We start from the raw sequence: 22,112 nt of genomic DNA, 5'->3' as shown, positions 1-22,112 counted from the left end.
AACACCTCCAGGGATGGGGCATCCACAGCTTCTCTGGGCAGCCTCTGCCAGTGCCTCACCGCCCTCACAGTGAAGAATTTCCTCCTCATATCTAATCTAAATCTACCCTTTTGTATTAGGAAGATAGTGTCCTGTGGGAGCAAGGGTCAGAATCTCTATAGCAGTAGACAAAGGGTATTGCAACAAGGGAATAACAGACAGATAAGAGGGAGAGATGGTTTTTGTATTTTTCTACCAAGCTTTTGCAAGATGCCTTCTGTCCCCATCCTGGGCAGATAACGATACTTTTTACTGTACTGCTCTGTATTAGAGGAATTTGCTGTCCTGGCACAGTGATAATCAGAAGAGGAGGTCTGTGTGTGTCGAGCAGTAAAAGTTAAAACAGCATTTGCAGAATGACTGTTGTTTAGGGTGCAGTAATGGGGCAGAAAGGAGTCTCGGTGTTCTGAGGCTGACAGATACGCTGGTTCCTTGTCATTTCCCACCTTTAAACAATTAAAGCTACCGGGACCTTCTGACAGAAAGGCTGAACAAGACTTCCCTGTAATAAAGTTTCTCCGCGGTTTTTTTTTTTTTTCGTTTTGTTTTAGGAACCAATTCTCTTCTCCCCCCCACCCCGTGACGAGGCGCGGCCGTGACGCGCGCGCAGCTCTCGCGAGATGTCGGCGGCCGCTGCCTATAAGTCGCGGGACGTGGGGCAGCCGCCTCAGTGCGTGGCGGCGGCGGCGGCGACCTCTCGTCATTCTCCCTCGCTCCCAGCCCCGGTGAGTACCGCGCGGCTCCGCCACCTGGCCGCCACCTGGCCGCCCCCGGCCCGACCCGGCGGCACGGGGCCTCCGAAAGGCGCCCTCACAGCGTGGGCTGCGCCTCGGGGTCTGACCCTCTGCCCCCGCTGGGCGCAGGGGTAGCTCCGGAGGCTCCGAGTACCCGTGCGGCCGGCCCAGAGCTCACCTCTTGCCGAGTGAAATCCCCACACGCGGCCTCGCCGCCTGCGGCCGGGCCTTTTGGGACGCGCTGCCAGCCCCGAATAATCCCTCAGGAGAGGGCCCCTCCTCCTGCCGGCCGGCATCAGCCGCGACCCGGCGTGCGGCGCCGCGCGGGCGGCTGCGGGGCGTGTGGTGGTTGTGGGAGTGCTCGGTGGGTGGGTGGGTGGGAGTGGGGGCTCCTCTGTTATTCTCGTAGCCCTTGTTTATTACCTGCTTGCACGCTTCGTGTACAGCGGTTAATCTCATTACAGGAGTTGCCTTCTGGCACGTGTGCACCCTGGTGTGTGCAAATGCGCCTGCAAAGTGTTAACAGCGCGCTGTTGTCATTGCCCGTTATGTAGTGAAAGAGAAATTTTTACTTGACACGAAGCAGAAAATTAACGCTTCCTGTTTTGATATTATCATATATGTAAAAAGGAAAGCTGCTGTTAGGCTTTCTGGCACACCTAGCAACACAGCCTTCAGAACTGCTGTCCTTTCAGGACTGAAGTGCTCTATGGAGCTGTCAAAGCAAAAAGTGCTTGCAGATCTTGTTTGGCTTCTGTGCATTCACAGAACGACAATGCACTTCTGAGTATTCATATCTGTGTGTTCTCTTGAAGTGGTACTGCATTATCTCTTTCCCCTCTCCCTTTTATAGGGTTTATATGGGGAGAACTATTACTGTTTTCTCCATGGGAGTGCACGTTGGAAGATAATTGCGTAGCGTAGGCTTGCTGAACAACTGCTCTCCCCAGCCTGTTTCAATGTGGGCTTGGTAGTAATTCCTTAATTAGCACAAAGGAAAGTTATTTCCTGTTGTGGGAAAGTTCTGACTGTGCATGCTACAGGAATTCTAACTCTTGAGTAACTGAGCAGTGGAAACCCTGTGTGGGCATCAGACACTGCAGCAGAGATAATGAGCCCACTGTGTTTAGTGGAGTAACTTGGGTGAGAAATAATCTGGTTACTGAGATGAGTATTTCACCCCAGTCTTCAAGTGTCCACAATATTTGGACAACAACAACTAATCACATTTCAAACTCGACTCCCTTATGTTAATCTGGCTAAAGATACTAGTGGTAGAATCTTCATCTGTCCTTTAGAAATCCTAAATGAGAGTTTTAATAAACTCTTAGCTTAAGAACAGCTGGGTAGGTTTCCTTCACCCTGGCTCAACAGTTGAGACCAAGTATATGTATTTCTCCTAGAAAAAAAGACATGACTCAAGTTGTAATTCTGTAGGGAACTGCTGTATTTCAAAGCCTGTTTCTTGCATCTGGCATATTCGTATTGCTTAAACTAATGAAAAGCATTAGGAAACAAAGCTTTTGGAGTTCTAAATTGTTAAAATAAAATGGATCTCCTATATGCAAGAACAAACATTCTTAATCCCCTTGATCTGGTGGGGTTGATTATAAAGCAGTTGTTGGTTTGAAAGCCTGGTGTTTAAATGAAGTGGATATGAGGATGTCCTAACTCTGACATGCTTCTTTCATAGGCTGTGTAAGACTGAAGACCTGAAAAAATGGCATTAGCAGCAATTGATCCGCAACAGGTATGTTTAAGATAGCCCAGTAGGGTTTTTAATGTATAGTTCAGAAAAATAGTCAATTAACCTCTTTCTCTTTAAACAGAACATTGTATCAAGGGTAGCAAACCTTCCTTTGGTGAGCTCCACCTATGATATGGTGTCGACAGCCTACGTTACCACAAAGGATAACCATCCGTATCTGAAGTCAGTATGTGAGATAGCAGAGAAAGGAGTGAAGACAATTACTTCAGTAGCCATGACAAGTGCTATGCCTATCATCCAGAAACTGGAACCACAAAGTAAGACAAAGATGGAGCTGTTGATACCTTTAATTCAACTGATTGCTTTATATATTAATATGTGCTTACAGTTAAGCACAGTCATGCTGGTCTGGAGTGCTATTTCAGCTAGCTGACAACTATCTCAACAAGCCTTGCTTGTTGAGTAACTTATTACAGATAGGTATGACTTGGGGGAGTGGTGGAATCCAGAGCCAAAGCTGATTCCAGCTTTCACAATACTGAACTGACTGGCTTCTCTTGATTTGCAAGGTGATTGTGTAGTCGCTTGTGCAACACCTTCCTCACCTTTCACCTACTTTCAAGTGCTTTGTACTTTCTCTCAAAGAGTAACTTGTGGTTAAATTTGGCAGCTGTGTCACAAGGCTGTTGTGACCAGGAGCCTTAGTTTCTTCAACTGGCAGTAGGCCAGGTGTTTCAACCTGTTACAACAGTTGCTTGTAAGGTATATGAACAGACTTCCTCTGCCTGCAAGTGAGCTTGCTTAAGGCACTGTAGACCAGCCTTCTTCTAGGGCTTTGCTACTTCAAATCCCCCTGAAAAGGGCGGAGAAGCTACTTTAAATGTGCTACTGTGTGAGCTCCATTTCAAAAACAAATAACAATTGCAGTTATTTATACTAAGGCAAAACAAAACCTAAAATCAACTGTTGAACTGTTGTAATTTCTTTTATAGTTGTAGTTGCCAACAACTATGCATGTATGGGTCTAGACAAAATTGAAGAGAGACTGCCTATACTGAATCAACCCACTGACAAGGTAAGTCTTCTCCATGTACATATGCTGAGCAGAAGATCTCTATACCTGTCTCTTTGCTGTTGATATGAAAAATGCAGTGAGGGGAGTTCCTGTAAGCTGCACTTGCTTCACAGCTTAGATGTAGTGAGGAGATGGAGTGCATTTCTGTAGAATCATTTGCTTTTGGAAGGTCACTGAGCCGTTCTTTTTTTTTTTTTTTTTTTTTTTACATTAGCCTGCTACTTGATATATCTGTAGCTGCTGTTCACTGGTGGGTATCCTGTAAAAACTTTTTCTTGCTCGTTGTAAAACAAACTGATTTACATTCACTGAAGAGTGTTGAGCTGAAGGCTGCATGACAATCACATCTTTTTGTCTATATGCTTTCAGTGCAAGTTTTTCCTAGATAAGACTTGTATGAGCTTTAATATAATTCTGTTTCCTGGATTATGTAGCTTTTTTTATTAAATATTTTTAGTGAATTGACCTATTTTCATTGTCAGGTTGTTGCCAATGCTAAGGATGTAGTTGTTGGAGCCAGAGAAGCTGTAACAACCACTGTGACTGGCGCCAAGGAAACTGTTGCTCACACAATCACTGGAGTTGTGGGCAAGACTAAAGAAGCGATGCAAGACAGTGTAGAAATGACCAAGTCCGTTGTTAATGGTGGCATTAACACTGTCTTGGGAAGTCGTGTGGTGCAGATGGTGAGCAGTGGAATGGACAGTGCTCTCACTAAATCAGAGACCCTAGTAGACCAGTATCTCCCACTCACAGAAGCAGAACTAGGTAAGAACAATTCAGGTTTAATTTTGATGGTATACATGTATTGGAGAGAAACAAGCAGTCATCCATTTATTACCTCATAGCAGGGAGGGAGCATGTGCTTCCCAAACTGTCTTTGGCCTTCCTGGTTGTAATATCGTTTTCTTGACAGGCAAGCATAATGAATCTAAGTAAGGGTTACGTGTGTGCTTGTCAACCAAACCTGCTGTTAAAGGACTACTAAACAAGTCCGATATTCAGTTATTATGAAGCAAATGAAATATCGTCAGGCCTCTTAAGTTTTGTTCCACTAGTCAATCTGCTCCCTTTCCTCTTTTCTAGAAAAAGAAGCTGCAAAAGTTGAAGGTTTTGAACTTGGAGTTCAAAAGCCAAGTTACTATGTTCGGCTAGGATCTCTGTCATCAAAGGTCCGTGCACGTGCCTACCAGCAAGCCTTAAACAAAGTTAGAGATGCTAAACAGAAAAGCCAGGAGACGATTTCTCAGCTCCACCATACTGTTAATCTGGTAAGTTCAAGTTCTCACTCTAGGTATAGAAAACAAATGTTGGTATAGTTTTCAAATGTAGAGAACAGACAGGGAAAAATCAGATAGCTGTGACTAAATCCATTTTCAAAATATAAAGCACTTCCCAATGGAGCTTTTTACCAACAGTCAGGAGAACTCCTAAATCAAGCTGATCTGTAAAACAGGCCACCAATTACTTGTAATTTTAAGCACTGCATAAATAGAAGTAATGTTTAAAAGGTGTTTTTGTTGTAAAGGGTCAGTTCTGACACATTTATTCGTTGAAGAAAGTGTCTTGCAATTTAGAAACACTTCAGTGCTTTACTTCAGTCTTTATATTAACAAAATGTAGGATTCTTCATGGGCTTGCTTTTCTTGCTGTGGGTATCTCTGAGCATTCCTGAGTGCTTCAGTCATCTGATCCTAACTATGTACCTTTATGTACAGCACAAACTGTACATAAATAGTTATGGTCTTCTATATACTTACAGCTCCATGTATACGAGTTCAGTGGGGGAGGGTGAAATAGTTGAGGTGTAGAGGGGTAGACTACATAACATCTTGAAACCTGCTTCTAGCTTTTTCTGTGGAGAAGGAGCATATCCTTATGTTCTCCAAAGCCTTTCATTTGAACTTTAAGTGTTTTAAAAAAAAAAAAATACAAAGCTGGTATTTTAGGGTAGCCCTAGTAGAACTGTTTGGACTCTTACTTTACTTCCTCGTTTGGCTGTATTTCAGATCGAGTATGCCAGAAAGAACATGAATAGTGCCAATGAGAAACTTCTTAATGCTCAGGAAAAACTGTATCAATCCTGGGCAGAATGGAAGAAATATACAGGTCAAAATGATGGTGATGAGTCGCATAGTGCTGAGGTAAATAGATGTAAATGTAAACTGGAAATAAACGGACTGCATACTGTTGAGGTAACACTGGCTAACTAACAGTCCCCAAAGTGCACAGCATCTCATCTTAACAGCACAGAATGCTTCTATACAAAAGTAGAATCTAAATGATGAAGCTCAGGCAGCTGCCAGTGACTCTTATGAAAAGCAGAGGACATCCTAACTCTTAAATGAGCCTACTTCCTGCAAACACTAAAGGGTTATTCTCCTTTCAAGAGAATCCTCATTCTGTGAACTTGTTGGGATATTAACCTTGTCTAGACCAGCTAGGATTCACTTATCTCATATGGCCAAACTGGAAATAGCAATTCCTCAGCATAAAGCAGCCTGAGGAACAGACTCACCAAGTCTTATATAGCTTTGAATAGTGGTTCATCCACTAGAATACTCCTGTGCTTTAACTTGCTATCCAGAGTTGATACAAGAGCTTCCTTATCTGTTGTTGGGTAGATACTACCAATGCTTCTGTTCCAAAGTACTTGAACATTGGAGAAATCAAGTACTTTGAAGTTGTCTGTTACCTTCTTGCTTAATCCTTGTTATGTTATCTGCTGTATCTTACTTTCATCCCTTTTACTTTGCTTCCTTGTCTCTTAAATAAAACTGCTACAGTCACAAAAAGATACTGACAGGCGATTATGTTTTTGTTTCCAGCACATAGAGTCGAGAACTCTAGCTATTGCACAGAGCCTCACTCAGCAGCTTCAGACCACTTGCCTCACACTGGTCTCAAGCCTACAGGGTCTGCCACAGAATGTGCAGGACCAGGTTTACAGTGTTGGGTCAATGGCAGGTGATGTCTACCAGATCTTCCGGTCAGCATCCTCTTTTCAAGAACTATCAGACGGCTTTCTTGCTACTAGCAAAGGACAACTGAAGAAAATGAAAGAGTCTCTGGATGATGTGATGGATTATCTTGTTAACAACACGCCGCTCAACTGGCTGGTAGGTCCCTTTTACCCACAACTGCCTGGCACTCAGCATGCTGAGAGCAAAGGTGAAGGGGAGAAAAATTCCAGCCAGGAAGACAAACAGCTTGAACACCCTGTTGAGTAAACTGCATAGCATGCATGTACTCTGCAGACTGACCAAACAAGTGACTAACAACTGTAGCTGTCAAAAAGCTTTAGGGAAAAAACTTACGAGTGGGGAAGTGATTTAGAGAGGACACTCTCCTACAAATGCATTGTATTGTCCTGAGTAGTAAAAACACTCTAAAACAAACAGAAGTGCCTAAATATTGGCAGCTTACAGTTGTCAAGATGCCTTGTTTGTACAGTTGAGAAACCTCACTATGCTTATTAATGGTAGTAATATCCTTACTCTAAATGATTCTTATCCCAGCTGAAAGCATTTGATCTGCTGCTTAATCTCTACCAGAGTAATATAAAAGCCTTACATGTTATGAAATGCCTTTAAAAGCCTTGCATTCTAGCGAGGTATGCCTGAATTCTGTACTTGCTGCAGATCATGCATTTGATTATTTTTTTAATGACTGTCTCAAATTGAACTGTTACATGATTCATGAGGATTCTGTGAGGGCAGAATTCCAAAGCTGAAAGTGGAGTTTCTGACTGAGTCAGCTGGAGTTGAATGCTGTGACAGTGCTAATATTAACGATATAAACTTACTATTGTATTACACAGTAACCTGACCAAATCATTATCAAAGTATATTTTTGACAGTATAAAGACAAGATTCATGCTGTTTGTACTCAGGTGCCTGCTGTTGTATGCTTTTTGTAGCCAACTTTTTGTAATACATTTTGTACCTTAGTAATAAATGCTTCAGCAGCCAAAGTCTGTCTCCATTTGTATGGTGTGTAAAACATGTAACTTGCTGTTCTGTGACTCCTTTAATCTGGGTCCAAGAGAAAGCAAGCTTGCGATGCAAATGAAGTAGACACATTGAAAATCTAAATCTATTTGTGTGTATAGATAACATTGCTGCAGTGTTTCCTTCTTCCCTTCCATTCAGTCTTTGCTTTACTGTTGCTTTTTTTGTGCTTACTGTTACCTGTCCAGACTGTGAACTGGTGGATGGCCTTACAGTGAGGAAAAAAGGATATAGGAAAAAAAAAAAATCAGTCTTCCCCATCTAGTAGGTGTTGTCTCTATGAAACTCCCAGCTACCTGCTTTGGCTGCTGACTTGGTAGGAGTGTGTACTCTTCAACTGTCAACGCAAGCTTTAATCTTTTTTTACTTTATGTACCCTCTTTTGAACTTGAGTGACTAATGTGAATTAACACTCATCTACTTGGGTGGAGTTGTTCCCTAGTAACTTTTATAACTCCCTTTCCTTGATGAGAATTACTGTTACTTGGAGAAAAGCTTTCTTGGTTTATTGCTGTCCAGGTGAGTTGTGTTCTTGATGCATACCCTAGGCAACTGTGCATTGCAATCATTTAATTTAGCAATGTTGGTCTCAGCTTCAAAGAAGTTGCTAAACAGTGTGAATCAAAACACTAACTCTGGGTAACTCTGTAAGTTACTCTGGCATTTTAGAGCTGAAGTACAACTGGTGGTCACAACTAGAGCAATGCCTGGTTGTGTTTACGTGTTTGTTCTGATAGCCTGTTATACCAACATGCTACAAAAGCTCCTGCATTTTTGTACTGTGACTTTTTTCCCCACATAGAAACCAAGTATACAGAATATTAAGTTGCTGACTCCCAGTGGAATGGGGAGCCCTTTATTGGAAGAAGAGAAGGCTAAATAATGGTGAATTAGTATGTTCTTGGTTTATTGTACCCAGTACAAGTCCTTGCATTTAGATTATTGGATCATCTTAATGAGGACAGCGCTGGGTGTTGGAACTGAACTGTAGTTTTTTATGGCATGGATATCTTCTTGCTGGTAATCTAGTATAGCATGTCTCTAGTCTTTATTGCAATTAAGGGACTTCAGACGAAACATAGTAATTTTTTCTAGCACAGGTAGAATGCCAATTAAATTGCCCACTGGAGGCATGGATGTCTTGGACATCTTCCAGAACCTGTGGACTGAAGCTGATGTGCGTTCTAATAACTGCTGAAAAATCTCACATGGAATGAAGAAAACCTAAAATATTAACAGAGCAGAGCCTACTCATAGATTGTCCCTGTAATTTTACCTGTTTCTGTATAATTGCGTATATCAAACAGTTACACAACATGAACTTGCTTGCTTTAAAAAAAAAAGACTAAGCAATATCCTCAAAAGCGTTTTTGAGAGCTATGAAAGTTTCTCGGGAATTTTTTTTTAAAAATGAAACCAGGTGAAACGAGACCATATGCATTGAAAATGATGGGAGGTGAAATAAATAAAGCTTCACAAATGTATTTATAGCAGTATACATATCAGTAAAGCCAAAATTACAAGATTTGTATAAGGTCTGGAGTTCTTTAGTTTGCTAAAACTAAAGAAATGTGGAAAGCTTTTGAAATGAAAGCTTTTGAAATCTCTCCCACTTCGTAAGATGATGACTTCGTTCCGTAGAATCTTTTCTAAACTGTATAACTTCTGGTAGTGCTATGTAGCTAGTAAGGTAAGCTAGGTGAAAATAAACAGGTGAAAGGATTTCAGAACAAGTTACATCTTTTCTGTTTTAAAAATAAATAGCTCTCAAAAGAACCACAACAAAGAACAAAAAAACTTCTCCAAGACAGCTGGTTAAAAAGAGAAAAGGGAACCTTCTTTTATTACTTTTTAAGTGTAATCTGTTCATTATTTGCATGATTGGAAAATCTTATAGAAGCTAGCTGGTGTTATTGTGCACAGTGTTTTGCTGAATGTATTACATCTTGTACTATGAATGAAAAATTGACTTTTTTGCATAATATACAGTCTGACTAAAAATAAGTGCTTCTTCTGAAAGTGCAAAACAAGAATAATCTCAAACTGTTACTGGCTCAGCTCTAAAAATACAGCAAGAAAAAAATGGATGAGCTTAAAATTAAGTTAGTGTTGATATTAACATTTGGACACTAAGACAGCAAAAATGCTGAAGTATGTTTTGCACTATTCCATGCAAGGGTTCTGCAAGTTTTATGCTATTTCATTTCAGAAGATCTAACTATCTTACAGAGGAAAAGTACAAAGAAGGGTCATATCTAGCCCTGTTCTTGCAAGAATTGTCTTATGGCTTTGTTTCAACTTCCTAACTTCCTAGAAACTATGAAATGAGAGTACAATTAAACACAAAGGTGATACAGAAGTGAAAGTCCTTTACCTAAGCAAGCCCATAACAGTGGAGGCTTCGCGTTGATATACTTACACTGGTGCAGATGGCAGTGTGTTTTTAAAACAAAAACCAAAGTATATTCAAAACTGAGATAAATGATACTGACACCAATGCTGTTTTACTCTCATGCACAGCTACACTCCCATTTAAAATTATTTAATGGCTATGAACATCTTACTAATATGTTAGTAAGCAGTTGACTCCTCTATGTGTGCACTAAGGATGTAAAGAGCACAAACTTAAATTTGAAATGTTGATTATCCTATTATCAGTAGGAGAAACATAAATATAAGTAATAGAGGTGACTTGTACCTATGCTCTAGTCAAAATTACCAATGGTCAGACATAGTTACTGAGCATGGTTATGTACCCTGCTCAGTCTAAATACAGAATTACAGAATCACAGAGTTGGGTTGGAAGGGACCTTAAAGGCCATCCATTTCCAACCCCCTCCCATGGGCAGGGACACCTCCCACCAGACCAGGTTGCCCAAAGCCCCATCCAGCCTGGCCTTGAGCACCTCCAGGGATGGGGCATCCACAGCTTCTCTGGGCAGCCTGTGCCAGTGCCTCACCACTCTCTGAGTGAAGGTTTTCCTCCATATATCTGATCTAAATCTACCCTCTTTTAGTTTAAAGCCATTCCCCCTTGTGCTATCACTGCACCCCCTGACAAAGAGTCCCTCCCCAGCTTTCCTGTAGGCCACTTTTAGGTACTCAAAACCCCCTGCAAGGTCTCCCCGGAACGTCTCTTCTGCAGGCTGAACAGCCCCAACTCCCTCAGCCTGTCTTTGTAGCAGAGGTGCTCTAGCTCTTTGGTCATCCTTTCGGCCCTCCTCTGGACCTGATCTAACAGGTCCATGTCCTTCTTCTGCTGGGAGCTCCAGGGTAGAACAAAGGACTCATGTTGGAGTCTCACAAGAGCAGAGAGGCAGAATCGCCTCTCTTGACCTGCTGGCTAGGCTTCTTTTGATGCAGCCCAGGATGCAGTTGACTTTTGTGCGCTGCAAGAATACGTTGCCAGCTCATTTGGAGTTTTTCATCTACCAACATCCCTGAGTCCCTCTCCTCAGAGCTGCTCTCAACTCATTCTCTCCCCTATATTTGTGCTGGGGATAAACCAGTTGGTTAAACTATCTATTTGGGCACATTTTTAAATGAATTTGCAAACGAACTCCAAATTCCCCAAGAGCTACTTTGCCTTAGACTTTTTACATATCTCCATTTGTACTATGATATGAGATATGGGGTCATCTGCTGATAATGACAAAATATATTGTTTTTCTAAGTACAGTAATTAGAGATTTAGGTAAATGCAATAAGCAGAAAGATGCAGGATGATTCTTGCTGGTTGAAGAATGTGTTTCCCACGTTCCTGCTGCCTTTCGAGTTTTAGGAGAAGATTTAATACTGATTTAATTTTGAGCAAGCTTAGGCTCTCAAAGTGGTGTAGGCATTCCATTGTACTCATACTATTGCCTGATACATGGCATGCTGCTTAAATTCTTCCAAAGCTCAGTTTTCATTAATATTTTAATTAATATTTCTAAGTACCTGGTGTCCTACAGTCAACTACTCTCCAAGGAACTGAGTAATTCACATTCAGTGCTTCAATGCTGTCTAAAACCTGATAGCTGCAGTAGCAATCTTTCTCCTTTGGTGTGTTCTCTGTTCTTCTGGCATGTCTTCAAGGAAGGCAAAGCACAGACTTCTCTTTCCTATGTTTTTCCTAAAAATTGGTCATAAGCAAGGTGTTTTGCCATTACTGAATGAATTAAAAGTGCTTCTCCAGCCAGTACTGGTGGCAAGGCACTGGAACAGCCTGCCCAGAGAAGCTGTGGATGTCCTATCCCTGGAAGTGTGCAAGGGCAGGTTGGATGGGGCTTTGGGCAACCTTATCTCTAGGCAGGTTCCTTTGTATAACCCATTGATCCCAAGGAAAGAAGAAAGGCAAAACAAGTTTAAAAACTTGTGGAAGGTGTCCCTGCCCATGGCAGAGGGGTTGGAACCAGATGATCTTTAAGGTCCCTTCCAACCCAAACCATTCCAGGATTCTGTGATTCTAAACGCCTAGAAGCCTCTTCAAGTCACTGCTTCTTCAGACATACAGAACCAAAATCCCATGAGCAAGCACGTGATGATCCTGTCTGTCTTCAAGTATTCATCATATTATCAATGTTAAACCTAACCATGAATCAAATTGTACATATATGAATTTTTCACTTGGGGTAGAAAACTTCTGGTTATGAGTAAATTGCTTAATTCTATCTCATTTTTCAGAAGAGACGAAGTAATTTAAGTCCTGCTAATGGGACTTAAGCTCCTAAGTGTCTTAGCCAAGGTTTTTAGAAGTGTGTAACATCCATGTGTCCACTAATGTCTAACTATTCCTGAAACCCAGTAGCTGCTTAAAATACAGAATACAATATATGCAGTTGAAATAGAGGTCAGCATATTTTTGCAGTTCCGGATATTTGTGTCCTTGGGAAAGGTTTGATGTGGTAGGCAGGCAGAGCAGTACAAAGCAATCTATATCCAGCTTCTCTAGGCTTCTCCATTGTATAACCCATTGATCCCAAGGAAAGAAGAAAGGCAAAACAAGTTTAAAATCTTCAATTTTTAATTTTCCAGTCATTGTTTTCACTAAATGCACTCAGTGAATTTAGCTCTGTTCCACTTCTACTACCAAATCCTGTCTTCTAAGCAACTGATTTACATCTTGCATAATATTTGGTCTTAATGCTGTATTTATGTTTAATGTGTGACTGAGCATATTTCACTCCCTATTCAGTACTTTGGGTCTGATTTCTAGAGATGCTGAGCATCTTCATCTCCTGACTTCAGTCAGGAATACTGCACAAATTTATTTAGTTTTACTTTTGAATTGATTGAAATTTTGTTCCTATACAGGTTCCAGATTTCACTATTACAGACCTCTCTTCAGAGTCAGATGATATCCCAGACATTTTGGATTTGGATGAAGATCAACAAGACTTTTCACGCACAAATGGCCCATACACCACAGGGCAAAGAGTTGAATGAAGAAAAGCAGAAAAACATCTTTTTGATACAATGTATTTTTGCCATGTTTAACCTATGTTTCTCCTTTTTGAAGCTGATCCCACCTAGCTTCGGACTTTTTAAAATCAGTGCTGTTTCACTTAGCTGCATCAAAACTGATTATTACCCCCTGAGGATTACACGCTAGGTTAATTCATTAGCTTGTGTGTCACGCTCCTGCTCTATAAACCAGGTATAGCTTAGCCAGTGCATCCAACTGATCTAATCTTTGTTAAATATTTGTATAGCTGTTTGTTCTCCTGTTGGCAACAGCCAAGAGAACACGCCAGTGCTTTGCATAAAGGGCTGCCAACAAAAGGAGTTGATGAGGATTTGCCCACGAAGTTTCCCCTTTGAAGTCTACATGGAAAGCTCTTCTGCATCTACCTCTTTGCTGCTGGAAAGGACAGGAGGCTTTGGCCGTCTCAGATTCTCTCAGGTTTTTTTTTTTTTTTTTTGTTAGGCACTGTGCCTACAGAGATTAGAGTAGGGTCCCTTTGGGTGCTTTATCCAAGGGTGCTTTATGCACAAAAGGATGCCCTTTCTCTCTACATGCCTTCTGCGTGCAAAAAATTTGGTCATCCTGATAGTATTGGTTATGGGACCTGAGACTAGAAGAGGGTAAATGCTTAGAAAGGGATGTTCCTTCCAGAAGGAAGGACGGGAGCTAAAAATGAAAGGGGAAGTCATTGGAAAGAGCGAGGGAAAAGGGAAGAGACAGAAACAGGTTTGGACAACAGAAAAATAATTAAAAAAAATAATAATGACGGTCAAGAGAGGGAACATAAGGTAGAGGTATTTCTGGTGTCAGCCATAATCTTTTTTTTAACGAGGACCCGGGCTAGCTTCCTGTAGCAGCGGGGGCGGTGGGCACCCGGCGAGCAGCGCCCGCTGCACGTCTCTCTGGGGATCAGGCCGAGCCCGCGGCCGCACGCTGGGGATGTGACGGGGCCGCCGGGCGGGCTGCTGCGAGAACTTCCAAGTCACGGAAATGCCTTGAAATAAAAGACTGAACTGCGCAGCCTGGTGTCCGCCTCGGGTCTGTGAGGGGATTAGCGAGGAATAAGGGCGGAGGCGCCTGACCGGCCCCGCCCAGGCGGCGGCCGCAAGATGGCGGCCGTGCCCGGGACAGGCAGTACCGCCTCCCGGACTACACTTCCCAGCGGGCAGCGCGCCGAGCGCGGCCAATCAGGGCACGGCGAGGCGTCTCGCGGCGCTGCGCGGCGTGGCGTGGCGGCGTCCGGCGGGAGCGCGGTTTTGGCGGGACGGGGAAAATGGCGGCGGGGCGGCGGGGGCCGGGGTAGGGGCTGGGGCAGGGGCAGGCGCAGAGGCAGAGGCAGATGGCGGCGGAAGCTCCGCGCCTGGCGGCGGCGGCCGATGTTCTAGCCGGTGCCATGGGCAGCGACTGGGAGCGAACCCACCTCTGGCTCTGCCTGCTGGCGCTCGGCTTCGACCCGGATGCTGCCGCGGAGTTCTTCGACAGGGAGCTCGATCTGGGCGTGTGAGCCCCGGGGGCGGCCGGGGAGGGGGGGAAGCTGGCGGGGTGTGTGTGTGTTTGGGGGGGGGGGGTTCCTTCTGTGGTGCGTGGTAGGGGGGACGTGTCCGAATGGCGTTATAAAACGGTATCCCGCGTTAATCCTGAGCGACCGGTAAAAACGCTCTATAAACTCCTTAGCCTAACCGTTCCTGACGCAGCTGTGTGTTTGTTCGCTAGGTCCATGTTTGATACACCAAACGTAGGTGCTTTCCACGTTGTTGCCCACTTCTTGTTCACCAAGTTGGACGAGATGCGTGCAGAAGAAGTTTTCAGGTGAGCCTTTGGGTTGCTCAGTTCGTGCTGTGCACGTAACGAACCATGTGGTTTGCACAGGTGCTGAAGTAAAAAAGTGGTCTCCCGAGGAGTACTGTAGGTAAAGAACGTGCTGTCACAGAACTCATTTCCCTTTTATCACCAGTCTGTAATGCATGAGAAAACTTGCCCTAGTTAAAATGGTTTCTGACAGTAGCTGTAACTTGACAAGTTTGGTAAAATTTTTGCTAGCTGAAAAATAATCTATCTCTTCCATTCGTTTCCCTGACCAAACATCAAGTAACTTCTCCGTTTTATGAATACCTGCTAAAATCTTCAACATTGTGAGAACCCTATCTTAATGTATTCTCATACAGCTGAACTATTTTACTGTATACTTTAAAGAAATGGCTGGAGGACAACCATTGTTAAGAAAATTTTAAGTTCTCAGGCTGCTTTTTCACTTTCTTTTTCTGAGTTAAAAAGAACTGCAGACAAATTTGTCTCTGAAATAGTCTGTAATTAACTTTTTATGGCAAGAAGACCTAGCTATTTAACAGACTTGTAGCTATTCTCCTCATAGGCAATATTACCATATTCTCTGAGTTCTCCAGGAGACATCACTAAGAAAACTTCATCTTAGTTCAGATGTTGTAGTGGTTAATTATGTAACTGAGTATTTGGGTATGTTTTGAAGTTGCTTTTTTTTTTCCTCTCTTCTCCCCTCTGCTGTTTTTGCATGGAAAAGGGACTGTTTGTTACCAGAACAAATAACCAGAGATAGTGAATTTAGGAAGCAATGTTGTTCATGGCTAAAAGATATCACAGTAAGTATTACAAGAGTGGGAATTGATATGCTGCTGGTTTCTGTGACCTCATTCTTTTGTTTTGAGAGAACATATTTGAGTTTTAAATAAAGTTGCTTTACTAAACAAATAGGTTTTATCTCATGCCTTATTTCACACAGCTGATGATAGACTTCTTAAAAAGATTGTTTGGCAGAGCATAGGTGGCAAAGTCTTAATCTTGGATCAGAAAACTGTTGTGTATTGCTTTTGGATGACAATATTTTATTACACGGAAGTCATAGAATTGTAGAGTATACTGATTTGGAAGGTACCTACCAGTATCATCTAAAGTCTGTGTGAGATTCGTTCCATTGTTGAGAATAATTTGCTTCAACGTGGGAGATACTTGCTTAAATTAAATGAGAGAGTATTTGTTATTGTAAAAGTGGTTTCAGATACACGAAAAACTTTTAATGTTAATCTTTCTTCGTGGGGGAAAGAGAATAAAGTTTAAGGCAGGCTTTCTAAATGGAAAGAGACAATGGCTTGCTTCAGGAATCATTGATTACTATGCCTTCTCATGCTGCATTTGTTTTAATAAAGATCTGATTTCTAGATCTCTAAGGTACTGGAGCACTTTTATTTTTGACAAGGTGAAAGCCAGCCATACAAAATCTTTGAGCAAGATAAAAGTCTGACAAAATACACTGATTAGTGATCTCAGTAGAAAATATGGAAAGGAAGGGATTACATTTAGGAGTGAGGAGAGCACAAGTTTTTAGTATTTACCTAACACCGATTTCAGTCTTTGCCTGAGAGCCGTTTTTTATAAAAGGAACTAGGGGTGGTGGTAGAACGTTCAAAAAGTGTCAGTCTCTTCCTTGGACTAGAAAAAGCATCAACGATGGTGGCAAGGTAAATTAGCTTTGCATCGGACTTGCTAACAAGTAGACTGCAGTGTTTTTGTACTCAGCAGTGTGTTTAATGGCTGTTGTTTAGGTTTTATTCCTTAGTCTAATTTTGTGTTTAAAATCTATTTCACTTGTTCAAGAATGAAAGCAAAAGCTGTCTTCCTCAAATTGCGACTTCTTCATTTCTTTCTCCTGCTGGTCATAAATTTATTCACCTAATGTATCGGTTTGCAAGATATGTAATGATTGAGAACCTGAGAAAGAACTCTGTGGGTAAGCTGTAACGGAATAATAACATTATTTCACTTGTCCGGTTTGATGGTGAATCTGTGAAGTGCTTTAACATATGCCAAGATCTTTAAGTTAGGTCAGTGTTGGTTGCTCAGTTCAAAGTTTTTAACAGGGTTGCTGTGCACTAGCATAAAGCTGTTGCCGGTAGAACAATGCAGATTGTTTTCCTTGCTGTTGTTTTACAGATCTTGTTCCTAAGTTTGTCTGTGTGATGTGGAGGTGGGTTGTCTGTGCACGCGTGCAATGGTTCAGTTCAAAAGTATTCTTTTTAGCCTGTGCTCTTTTTCACAACATGAGCAATTCTGAAAGATCAGGACTGTCTGTTCTAGGCATTTAATGTTGTTTTGGTGACATAAAGAATGGCGAAAGTGGGTGAGAGTGAAGGAGGGAGAACATATGCAATAGAAAGAACTGGCAAAAAAGATAGTATACTGAATACTCTACTTCAGTCCAGGTAAAATGGGCAACCTTGTTTGTGATTCTCTTAATTAAAACTAGGTAGAACAGGAAGTTGTCTATTTGCTAAAAGTGAATGATATAACTCAATTACTAACTTTCATTTAGGCAGCGATACATCTTTTGCTGAAGCTGTAAACTTAACGCCTGAGGGTATGTACAAGGCAGAAGTAAGATGTAGTGTGGCATGTAATAAAATCCTGCAAATTTTGCAAAAGGAGGATATTATTATTCGAGAATATAACAAAAAATCACAGTAAGTAATGTATTTAAAGAAATCGAGTATTTTCATAAAACTTGACTTTTTTGCATGTGTTTTTAAAAGGATTTCAGTAGAATGCGTCTGATTTTTCCTTGTGAGTTTTGCTGAATGTCCTATTTTTCTCCCCCTTTGCCTCCTTTAATTAACTGTTCTACTGTTTGGAAGAAATTAGTTTTTCAGTCAGGAGGTGCTATGTAATGGAAGATAGGATTACCTGGGCACTAAAAATGATCCAGGAATTCCGCATGTATAGCACTATGATTTCTTAATACTTTAAGGATCATATCGTAGAATAAAACTGTCTCAGGATGAAATATTTGGTCTTTGCTTTATCAGTGTGGGACACGTCTTATTTGCATAGCCCTTAATTATTTCACCAACGTTATGCTTTTTCTATATTCTTGTTTATGAAAATCACTTGCAGTTTGGGAAACAAGAATAACTGGAACTCTGGTCAGTTACATAGTTATATATCACTGGAATTTACAGAAATTGGGTAGGATACTTCACATGACGGGGTACTGTAGCGGGCGGTTGCAAGCTATTTGGGAAAGAGCAGAAAAGGAGGGGGGGATGCAGTGTAGGTAAAAGAGCAGTTTCAGTGCATGGAGGGGGATCCGTCTGTTTCATGACTTTGGATCAAAAATCAGAGGCACTGCTGCTAAGACACGTGATGTGTGTCTGCTACACACCCCTCAATCAGGGAAAGCTGATGAAAATTTGATCTGGGAAAGTTTGCTTCTTAAAGCAAATCAAACACATTTTAGGCTTTCAGATCCTAATTCTTACTGATGACTTCAACATACCCTGATATTTGCTGGAAAAGCAATACAGTCGTGTGAGCAATCTGGGCAACTTTTTGACTGCACTGAAGATGACTTGGTAATGCAGTCAGTGGGTGTGCTGAATAGGAATGATGCTGAGTATAGTAGTAACTAGTAACTTCATTAATGTACTTGGGTCTAATAAAAGCCATGCCATTGCAATAGAATAAGTTACAGCTAAATTTACAAATATCTTAGTGGCTTTCCAGGCTGTACAATGTCATTTTCTCTACAGTGTCATAGTAAGGAACTTGTGTATCCATGTTTGCATTGTTCCAAAACTGCTCCACTATGCAGATTTGGAAAGAATAAGTGTAATCACATAATGATTGTAAGGAATTCTGAGAGTAGCAGAGAAAAGCTAAATTAAAAAAAAATCTGTGATAACTGTTGATTTTTTTTCCTTAGGTTTTTAATTAAAGAAATAAAACAGATAAAATCTGAATATGCATACCACCAGCAACAGTTGTTTAAGTAAGTACTTTTCCTTGGAGTAAGTTAGCATATATAAAATGAATTTCTTAGTTCTAAGAAATGTTATGAACTATAATTTCATTGTAGTCCACTTCTGTCTTGCATGTGCATGTAGGATGAAACTCAATGACCAAAACAAAAATGACAAAACAGAGAGAATTCAAAAGGTGAGTATTCTTAATCTGTGGCAGATTACTGTATTTCTAACATTTTTACAACACTTGCTCTCAGATATTGGTATTTCTGATTGTCTGCCTATGATTATGCTAGCCCTTTCATCTGCTCTTACACTGTTTTGATATTGTGTCATTATCGTATTTCAGCAAACATTTTAATGTAGTATTTTTCTCCTTCTTGCCTATTAAGGTCCGCAATATGTGGACATTTGTAATGGACACTCTTACATCTCTGAAAAAGGAAACTGAAATCGTAGACTCTGTAATTGAAGGGCATGTTGATCAGTACACTTTAGCTGGAACTAATGTCAATGTTCCACAGCTGTTGGCTGACAAAATTGAAAGTGAAATGCACGAAGTAAGTGATTTTTGTCCTTTTGTCCTAAAAAAATGTATTTAAAAGTTTGTTGTGATTATGCTGCTGTTCTGTATTGGTGGTGCTTAAGTTATGAACTTTTAAGTAACTGCATTGTCAAATCTGTCTGATTACGACTTGAATTTTCATTGGTCAGACATTATAAAACTTGGCCATTTGAACTATCATTCCTAATGGATTTTGTTTCTAGTGTGCGGTATATGTGCTGTTTAGGCCTGTACCATCTTTTGAGGCAGTCTTTAAAAAGAATACCCGATTAGTTGAAGCATTCTTAGTTCGTTCAGCTTTTTAGCCTGTCTTCAAGCAGATGATGCTAATCAGGAAAACCAACCTGAAACTTAAATCTAACAAACGGGAATGGAATCAAACTGCAGACTGGAATATTGTGTGCTTGTGCTGAATATAGAAGACATAACTTTCTGATATTGATGTGTTGTGATTGTTCACGTATACATTTTTTCTCTTGGAATACTTCAAGGTGTGTACAGGAAATTTATATGAAGGTGAAAAACTGAATTTTTTAACAGTCATTCAGTTATTAAATGAAGCCCTGAGGATCTTAAGAGATGAATGTTGTCAATTTAAATCAAAACATTTCCAAGACATCAAGAATACGAGTGAATTCCAAAATAAAATACTATCGAATTTGAAAGCAGTGAGGTAATTGTCTGGAATTTTTGTCTTGTTCTTTAGTTTGAAGATTATGTCTTAGAATCTTTTCTAAAATTATTGTTTATAGTGAGAACGTTAGTTCTGTTTTTTTTCCTCTCTGCCTCTGACAAATTCACCTTTGTCTTGATTGTCCATTTAAGTAATCTTTGTAATTCTTCACTAGGTAACTTCATTCTCTTGCCCTTGCTTCATGGATATTTTAGAGTTTGTTCTTGGAGGTCTGGTTTGTTAGATGATCTGCTTTTTCCTATTACATAATTAGCTCTGTGATTTTAAAACTTGATCTGAAACTAGCTTAGGGAAAGTTTAAGCTTGTGTTTTAGGGTTTGTATGTATTTTAGCATAGTTTTTCTAATTCTACTGTAAAGAAGCACAAGGACAATCTAGCAGCTGATTTTTAGATTGTGAATTTTATTTATTTTTTTGTGCAAGAACAAATGCATGAATAAGTTCCTGCATATCAAAGGTTTTGCAGCATGAGGGGAACATGTGATATGCTCCATTTTTAAGCAGAATTTTTATCTCCAACAACAAATGTATTCCTGTTCATTTTTCATGCTCATGTTATAGGCAAAAAATAGAAGAGCAGCATTGTATGTCATTGAGAGAATCGATTTCTGGAAAACAGAAGGAGTTGGAAATGAAATGGAAAAGCTTTCTTGACTGGTGTGCTTTTTGTTTAAAGAGAGGTCAGGATCCAGTAAGTACTGTTCAGTTTATCTGATTCTGGGGAAGAAAAAGAATGAAGATGTGAGGGGTATACGTCTAAGTTGGTGTGTTTTATTGCCATAGAATGCTATATAGCTCTGTTAAGCTTTGTATATAAGGTTAGTGGATTAGATAGTACAGTGTAGCAGAAATTGCTTTATGAACTAGTTTTTCTTCTTTGCAAAGAAGATGCGCTTAACTTAAAGACAGCTGGTGTCTTCATTTGAGATGATGAGTGGAGCTACTTTGTCAAGACAGTAGATCAGCATAAATAAGGGTTAATACTTTTTTTTTTTTTCCCTCTGCTCTGGAAATAGAGCTTTCATGTGCTGTCACTGAACATCTGCAGAGTTGTGGTTTTCCCCTTTAAGGTGTTATATGACCAACAGTTTCATTCAGACACTCGTATTTCTGCAGAGATTCAAGATTATACCCTTGCCTAGGCACACAGCAGAGACAGCAGAAGTTTCATGTTGAGTCTGGGTGCTGCTCTGAAGAAAAGCTATTGTAAATATGTGTTAATTGCTGATGTTATACACTTTTACTCAGCTTGCTTGTATCTTTTTTCTTTTGATAGGATCTTGATTTATTACAGGCTATGTCACTCTCTTCCTTTCATACTGCAGAAGAAGCTTATGAGGATACAGTCTCATGTCAACTTGCAACATCAATTCCAGGTATGTGGACCAGAGGAGCTTCTTTTCCCTCTTCCCACCACAATTGATAGAAGTTCCTTTGAGTCTGGAAGACTTCCTACTTTTGTTTGCAAGTCTCTTTGACAGTCTTTGATAACCTGGTTCTGAATGAATGCTCATCACAATTGCCTAACGTTTTTTCATCTTCATCAATATGTGTAGGGGAGCAGATAGAATCCTGTCTCTGGAACATGCATTCAGGAACAACACAAATAGGTGCTGGCTCTGAGTGGCATCTGTGCCTGCAGGTGGTTCCCAAGCAAAAATATTAAGATCTGCCTGCACTGGTTATGAATTTGCTTGAAGTGTTAATGAATTCCATCTTGTGAATATTGTACAGAGGTGGTCTGAGTCACTTTTATCACCTGGGAAGCCTGAATGATAGCAAAACAAAAGAAGCAATACTAAAACTCTGACTTATTTTCTAGATATTTGTGACTCCATTTGTGATATAAATTACGAGAAAGATGATGAGACATCGGGAAGTATGATGGATAATTCAACACTACAACCAACAAGATGGTATGACTTCAATGAGAAATTGATTGGGGAAAAAAAAAAGGCAGGGGAAATCAGAGAAGCTTATTTGTAAGCATCAAAGGAATATATTTCATTAGCCCACTCCTTACATGTCACACTACCTAATTGGGCAAGATGGTCCTAAAGTAACTGTGGCTTT

The 22,112-nt window shown here is 40.7% G+C and overlaps 2 protein-coding genes across 10 annotated transcripts in view; both read left to right on the top strand.

Moving 5' to 3' along the window:
* The first annotated feature begins 590 nt into the window (after positions 1-590).
* Positions 591-14,032, top strand: PLIN2 (perilipin 2). 4 transcript variants are annotated; one of them, XM_035558571.2, is made up of 9 exons: positions 629-764; positions 2,467-2,523; positions 2,603-2,798; positions 3,474-3,556; positions 4,039-4,324; positions 4,643-4,827; positions 5,566-5,700; positions 6,385-6,675; positions 12,862-14,032. In XM_035558571.2, the coding sequence occupies exons 2-9, from the start codon at positions 2,494-2,496 to the stop codon at positions 12,991-12,993; spliced, it is 1,338 nt and encodes a 445-aa protein (XP_035414464.1). In that variant the 5' UTR covers positions 629-764; positions 2,467-2,493; the 3' UTR covers positions 12,994-14,032. The 4 variants fall into 4 exon arrangements, with proteins under 4 accessions (XP_035414465.1, XP_035414466.1, XP_050572217.1 ...); XM_035558572.1 differs by lacking the exon at positions 12,862-14,032 and having other exon boundaries at positions 591-764; positions 6,385-7,529; XM_035558573.2 differs by lacking the exon at positions 5,566-5,700 and having other exon boundaries at positions 625-764.
* Positions 13,322-22,112, top strand: part of HAUS6 (HAUS augmin like complex subunit 6) — a 223,635-nt gene continuing 214,844 nt past the window's right edge. Inside the window, exons 1-12 of one of the 6 annotated variants that reach the window (XM_050716254.1) lie at positions 13,322-13,450; positions 14,726-14,821; positions 15,549-15,627; positions 16,640-16,772; positions 17,355-17,502; positions 18,741-18,806; positions 18,922-18,973; positions 19,173-19,340; positions 19,837-20,018; positions 20,601-20,730; positions 21,316-21,415; positions 21,862-21,955. In XM_050716254.1, coding sequence (XP_050572211.1) covers positions 14,730-14,821; positions 15,549-15,627; positions 16,640-16,772; positions 17,355-17,502; positions 18,741-18,806; positions 18,922-18,973; positions 19,173-19,340; positions 19,837-20,018; positions 20,601-20,730; positions 21,316-21,415; positions 21,862-21,955 — 1,244 coding nt within the window. In that variant the 5' untranslated portion in view covers positions 13,322-13,450; positions 14,726-14,729. Of the gene's footprint in view, positions 13,451-14,012; positions 14,051-14,246; positions 14,513-14,725; positions 14,822-15,548; positions 15,628-16,639; positions 16,773-17,354; positions 17,503-18,740; positions 18,807-18,921; positions 18,974-19,172; positions 19,341-19,836; positions 20,019-20,600; positions 20,731-21,315; positions 21,416-21,861; positions 21,956-22,112 lie in introns of those variants that run through there. The other 5 variants (XM_050716253.1, XM_035558568.2, XR_007709265.1 and 2 more) reach the window with 5 other exon arrangements.

The sequence above is a fragment of the Cygnus atratus genome, chromosome Z (assembly GCF_013377495.2).
Source record: "Cygnus atratus isolate AKBS03 ecotype Queensland, Australia chromosome Z, CAtr_DNAZoo_HiC_assembly, whole genome shotgun sequence".
Taxonomy (NCBI): domain Eukaryota; kingdom Metazoa; phylum Chordata; class Aves; order Anseriformes; family Anatidae; genus Cygnus; species Cygnus atratus.
Note: the sequence above shows the minus strand (reverse complement) of the source record. Positions and strands in the feature narration are given on the sequence as shown.

Excerpts from the sequence above, each read along its gene's own strand:
- PLIN2 (XM_035558571.2), top strand. The coding sequence starts at position 2,494 with ATGGCATTAGCAGCAATTGATCCGCAACAG. Across the intron at positions 2,799-3,473 it reads CCAGAAACTGGAACCACAAA|TTGTAGTTGCCAACAACTAT; the intron begins GTAAGACAAAGA and ends TTTCTTTTATAG. Across the intron at positions 5,701-6,384 it reads ATGAGTCGCATAGTGCTGAG|CACATAGAGTCGAGAACTCT; the intron begins GTAAATAGATGT and ends TTTTGTTTCCAG.